At 32.8% G+C, this 6,416-nt stretch overlaps 1 protein-coding gene across 1 annotated transcript in view; it reads right to left on the bottom strand.

Annotated features, from left to right (window-relative positions):
• COL9A1 (collagen type IX alpha 1 chain) overlaps positions 1-6,416 on the bottom strand; it is a gene marked incomplete at its 5' end in the record, with an annotated part of 86,627 nt that overhangs the window by 42,515 nt on the left and 37,696 nt on the right. Inside the window, 2 exons of the mRNA XM_023531202.1 lie at positions 1,991-2,044; positions 6,339-6,392. Coding sequence (XP_023386970.1) covers positions 1,991-2,044; positions 6,339-6,392 — 108 coding nt within the window. The remainder of the gene's footprint in view (positions 1-1,990; positions 2,045-6,338; positions 6,393-6,416) is intronic.

Here is a 6,416-nt window from a genome sequence, read left to right as displayed (position 1 = left end):
CCTGCACAGCGGTCCCCAACCTTTCTTGAACCAGGTACTGGCTCTCCTATGAGAATCTAATGCCTGATGATCTGAGGTAGAGCTGAGGAGGCGATGCTAGCGCTAAGGGGTGCCTGCAAATATAGATGAAGCTTCGCTCCCTTGCTGGCTGCTTATCTCCTGCTGTGTGGCTCAATTCCTAACAGGCCATGGACCATATAGATCCACAGCCTGGGAGCTGGGGACCCCTGCTGTAAAGGATGAGCCTAAGAGCTCCCTTGGGAACCACAGTGGATGACGCTCCATCAGCAAAGTGAGGTAGCTACTTCTGAACAACTTGCTAACTGTCCACTGCAACTAGCTTAAGACAAAGTAGCTGTAGGCCACTTTTTTCCTTTGTGTTGTCACTTGGAGAAAATGCGGCAATTCCATGGCCAAGTATGCATCCAGGTCAGTCACAAATTCCGTGTAGATCATTTGAGAATGACCCGAGAAACAAATGTTCAGGATGATCCAGTTTAGGAAATCCACTTAGGATATAATGTGAGATGTGGCCATGTCAGCTTAAAACTGCTTTTTTGAAGGTAATGCTACAAAAAGAATTCCAAAAATATTTGATTCATAGCAGCGACATGAGAATGCCATATATCATCTCTCGAGGTGACTACTTTGAAGGGCAGAGCTTGTGTATAAATGTTCCCAAAAGCATTTTAAAAAAAAAAATCCGTGATTATATAGATTCACATTTAAAAGGTAAAAATCTGTGAATTTTACAGAAATAGTTTGGCATATTCACTCCCAAACACCAGAAGGTTAGCAAGCACTAACGATATCCCCCAACAGACTACCCGAGTCATGTAGCAATCTACAGAGATCTTTAATCCATGAAAACACTTTTTTAAATGCTGCTTGCAAAATCCTTTGGAAGTGGCTTTAAAAATAACTTTTTAAGTCCTTACCAAATTTTCATTAAAAAAAAAAAAAAAAGCATAGGTCTCTTACATTAGCTCTATATCCCACCTGCCAAACAGAGTTTATCCCCTTATTGTTTTGTATCAAAGGCTCGGGGAAGGGAAGTTTCTGGAACACTTTGGACTCCTGCATATTCTCTTTAAGTTCTCACATGGCTTAAAAGCCGAGGCCGTTTCTTATAGATTCTCAGCAAGGTGTTTCCTTTAGCTTGATTTCCCATAAGCTCTCTGAACCCTTTATAAAAGGCCAGTTGTGCAGAGAGAGCAGAGCAGGTGAAGGAAAGGTAGCCCCATGTTTATCTTCTCTCTTTAGTTTCTGAGAATGAGACCCAAGCTTATCTTTTACACAGTCCATGCCTTGGCTAGCTGCAATGTTCAATGAATATTCTGAAATTATTATTTTCATAATTGTTATTACTCATTGTGACGAGAAAAAAAGTGTAACATTCCACTTTCTTATGCAAAAGCTATGGAAATTCTGATTTAACAAACATTTTAAATTGAAGTATGCCTGTGACTCCAATTATCTCACTGTGCATATTATTGTAGCAATCTGCCAAAGCACAAGGGATCAACTTTTTATTAAAAGACATGATTGTGAGCAATTAAGAATGTTCTAATTATAACGATTACATGCTGGCATAAGCTACATTAAACCCAGTAAATGATATACCTGCTGCATATTCAGGATACACAAAATTTTCTCATTATATCATGTGATAGTAACATAGAACATAAAAAATATATATCGTCCTCTTGTATTCAATATTTTCAGATCGCCTAGTGTTGAAATCTAGTAAATGAATGTATGTAATTATAAGTAGAATTTTTCTGTGGAAACAGTGCTTGAATGTACAATGGGGGCTCCTTCCTATTTTGAAAAAAATGGTTATCTTCTAATGAGGCCTTGGTGGAAAAATAGAGAATATTGTGTTAATGTAATAGTGTTAATCCAAATGCTAAATAGAAAATATTCCAAATGTAATGAAGAAAAGAATATTTGTATATCCTAGTTAAATGTATTTTTTAAAATACTTTACTGGAGGTCCCTGAGCTCCAACTTCTCCTGGTTCTCCCTGGTCACCTTCTTCACCCTAAAAAGCAACAGAAAGCACACCAAGTATTATTCTAGCAAATGAACATAGAAATAGGCTCAATCTAAATCAGCATTTTCTGAATTCACTTGGCATCTCCTGAATTATTCTACTATATAAAATGTTATTTACATGAAAATCCATATTAGTTGTAGAACATTCAGAAAATAGAGATGTATACCTATAAAGTCACCCAAAATTTACCTTTCAACTATAAATACCAGTAACATTTTTTTAATAAGGGAAATTTTTCATGTACGAATCATTTTTGTTATTAGTTTCAAGTATACAGTACATTGGCTAGACATTTGCACAGTTTATGAAACAATTCCTTCCTATGATTACTCTATCTTCTCTCTGGCTCTCCACCTAGCTATTACATTACTGCTGACTGCATTCCCTATGCCATGATCCCATCTCTGTGACCTTCTATCAATTATTTATTTGTATTTCTTTAAATTTTTACCCCTTTCTCTCAGCCCCCGCCACCCCTGCCGTCACTCAATTGTCCCAATCGTGAGTCTGTTTTCGATTCCTTTGTTCTTTTTGTTCCTTAAATTCTGCATATTAGTGAAAGTGTATGAATACCAGTAACATTTTAGATGTTTTTCTAAAAACAGGGATGGGAGGGATGGGGAGAGGCATGGGGGAAAACAAGTATGCATTCATGTTCCAAATGTGTGTGTACTAGGGGGGTTATTAGGAAAATATGATCATACTATGCAATTTTTCCACAAACTACAATATTATTTAATTGTGATTTTTATTTTTAACTTTCCTTATAACTTTTGTACCATATACAGATTTTTAAATGGATTTAAATCAGTCTTTCTTTCCATGGTTTATACCTTTGATGTCATTCATAGAAAAGCTTTCTCCATCCCCAAAATATAAATATTTCTCCATATTTTACTTGTGGAAATATTATAATTTTATAAATAGAAATCTTTATCAGCAATTTATTTTGATGTAAAATATATAAGTATAAGTCTCTTTTTCTTTTTTCCTGGTAATTGGCCACTTGCTCCAATATCACATATTGAATAGTAGATTTTCCCCACATAGGTTGGGTAATTCATCTTTAACATATACTAATTGTTAAATATACTTTTTCTAGACCTCCTATTCTACTCTGCTGATCTGTTGTATGATGTCATCAATACCACATTTTAATTATTGAAATTTTATAAACTATCTTAATCTCAGATAGAAAGAATTCCTTTACCCTTATTTTTCATTTATAATTACTCTTATTTTTCTGTTTTTCTAAATGTTGACTCTTTCAGATGAACTTAAGGATTGTTGGGCAGATCTTCACAAAAATACTAGCTTTGTAATTGGGCTGAATTAAATTAATAGATTAATATGTAGAGAATTAGAATCTACAATATTGAATCTTTCCATCTTGGAATTCAGTTCATCTTCCTATTTAGTCGAATTTTTTTATTTTTCTTTTCATCAATAAAGTTTCATTTTTTTTCATATTAGTCTTGAATATTATGACTACTTAGTAGCTATTGCCAATGGAATCTTCTTCCATTACATTTTCGAAATAATTATTGTTTTGACTTTTTGATATTAGTTTTACAACCTCTCATGTACTTTTAAATGTTAATATAGTCCAAAAGGAAATTCAACTGCTCTTTTTTACAGAAAAAATTTTTTATTGATTCTGAAAAAAAATTATTTTCCTTCTGACAAGGATTTTACTTTTTACAATAGATACACTTCCCTACAGTTCTATCGTAATAGGAATCTTAAATTATGAAGTTAATTATGAGAAAAATTCTTCATTTTTAATAGTATGTAAAAGTGTTAAATAAAAATCCATTTCTATTGTTTATTACATGTTTTGATTCACGATATTCTTGCTCCACAAACCATACCTTGTATTTAGAGATTCTCTCTCTCTCTCTCTCTCTGTCACACACACACACAGACACACATAGATACAGAAAATTTAACAAATGTGTTAATATAGAATATTTTATGTAAAATATAAGGTATAAGTCTCTTTCTTTCTTTGAGCATATGATGCAAAGAACTGTTATAACTAAATCATTTATACTTGATTTTTGAGTGAATTATGAGAGTCTGACATAGTGGTTTTAGTCTCATAATTATATTCAGATTATATTCCATAAGAACATATGATTGACAGTGGAGAGAGGTAGTCCTAATGAGAAAGCTGGTGAATTAGCTAGTTCATGGAGTGGATAATCAACAGATGTGTGTAATTAAATGCTACTTATATTTACCTAACTACAAAAACAAAAGTGATTGATACGTCCACCGTAAGTTTTCATTAGCGGGGTTTGGGGTATTTTCACATAGATTCTTGATAAACCTAGGAGTAATGTGGTTGATTTAAATATTTCATCAGCAGGTGGACAGCACACAACTAATCAATAACCATGAAGTTAAATAACAAATTTAGAAGTAGCGATTTATCATTTTACCAAAAAAGTTTTGACTATTCATTCCTATATGCACAATTTTAAAAATATTAATTTATTGAGTAAATTCAAGGCAGAATTGTGAATTAGAATGCAAACTTCAGTCCCCTACTCTCTTAATTCTTCATCATTGTGCTTTCAGTTTTATAGTTCAATGCATCTATTAGCCCTTTCAAAGTGTATTATTCAATAGCTATTGTCATCCTATTTTCACACATCAGTTTTCAAAGACACCACTGAAAGTTTTAAGTGACACAAAAAAATGTGAAATAAGTTACAGGAGTTTTCAGTAATCTGCAATGAAAATTTTAGCCAATTACCTTACATACCAAAACAATTTGCAGGTTCTTCATTGAAGACCAAACCAAATTTGAGAGTCCAGATAACTAACCTCCATAGGTATCAAAAATACTGGATTCCTGGGATGAGTGGAGAGATATTCTAATTGACAGCTTCATCGCCAGATCCCATGGGATGGGAGAGTAGAAGTTACCCAAAGAAAAGGGATCACCAAAAGAAGAAGGAAGGGATGCATGGCATCAAAAATAACAGAAGTCTAAATCTCCTTTACTACAGGTATTACCTCGTGAATATCTTTTGGTGCAATTTAATATTCTTACATACCTATTTTTGTGATTAAATAATATTCTATTATATGAATATGTCATACTTACTTTAGCCAGTCCCCTGTGATTGGAAATATTTTTTTTTCGTTTCTGTGCTCCTTCACTTAGAATAAACACTGGCACATAGCAGGTACTTAATAAACATTTCTTGAATTTTTAAAATTGTAAATTTTAAGATTCAATGGAGGAATGGGCATGCAGAAAAAATTCCAAACTACTCAACTTTTTTCTATATTCTGCAATTAGACCTTAAGAACCCAACTGTTATATTCCAGAAAAATAAAACGCCTTAATTATTCAAAGCCTAAGTAATAAAAAACTTTTAAAATAAATGTTAAAACTATAATAAGATTTAAGAAATTAGTTTATTTATCCTAATTGCCTGGAGTTGTTCAGTAGACTGATTTTCATTAAGGAGTTTGAGGGTATTAATACCTGAAGATATTAATAAATTGCCACTACCCAATAAAGGTGCAGAAAGACATAGTGAACAAAATCTAGAGAACCTGCATTAATAGGAACTGTCTGACTCTGGAAAATATTATAGAATTAACAGAGACAAAAATTCTACTCTACAGGAAGTCAAATTCTTAGACACTTAAAGGAGATTACACTAGTAGATGAAAAAAGGGCAAGTAAGCCATTTTGCTATAAATTTCAGCCTTGGTTTTCTTCAGGATATGCCAGCCTCAATGCAAGTTGTGCTATGGACTCCATATTTCTATCCATACCATGGCATAAGACTAAACTTCCGGATTAGTCAAATCTAAGTTATACTGAAATAAAGTCAGAAATAGACAGATAAATTATTTCAGAACTTAAGATGAAAAACTATCAGCCAATTGTCAACTCTCTTTCTGCTAGTCTTAGTAACACTTGTCATAAAATTTTTAGTAGAATAAAAAAATGAATAATGTTTGACTATCAAAAACATGAAGGAAAAAAGCTGAGTGTGATTGATTTGAAAGAGAAAGCAAGGGGTAGCAGTACAGAAAAGAATAAAAATGTATGGTGCTTTCTCTATTTTTTATAATCGAACATTAGAATATTATGCTTAGCCAGATTATTGATGCATCTACTGAGAACTTGTCCATCATTGTTTGAAAAGGAAGGATAAAATATCATGCTTTAGTACTTCTTATAATTCCTTATAATAAAAATGATCACTACCTTCTAATCACGATTTACCCATTAAATACTCATTTTCCTTACCTTGTGACCTTGTCTTCCAGGTTCACCAATTTCTCCTTTAGCCCCTTTATGACCCTAACAAACACAAAAATAAATAAA

The sequence above is a fragment of the Pteropus vampyrus genome, unplaced genomic scaffold (assembly GCF_000151845.1).
Source record: "Pteropus vampyrus isolate Shadow unplaced genomic scaffold, Pvam_2.0 Scaffold64, whole genome shotgun sequence".
Lineage (NCBI taxonomy): Eukaryota > Metazoa > Chordata > Mammalia > Chiroptera > Pteropodidae > Pteropus > Pteropus vampyrus.
Note: the sequence above shows the minus strand (reverse complement) of the source record. Positions and strands in the feature narration are given on the sequence as shown.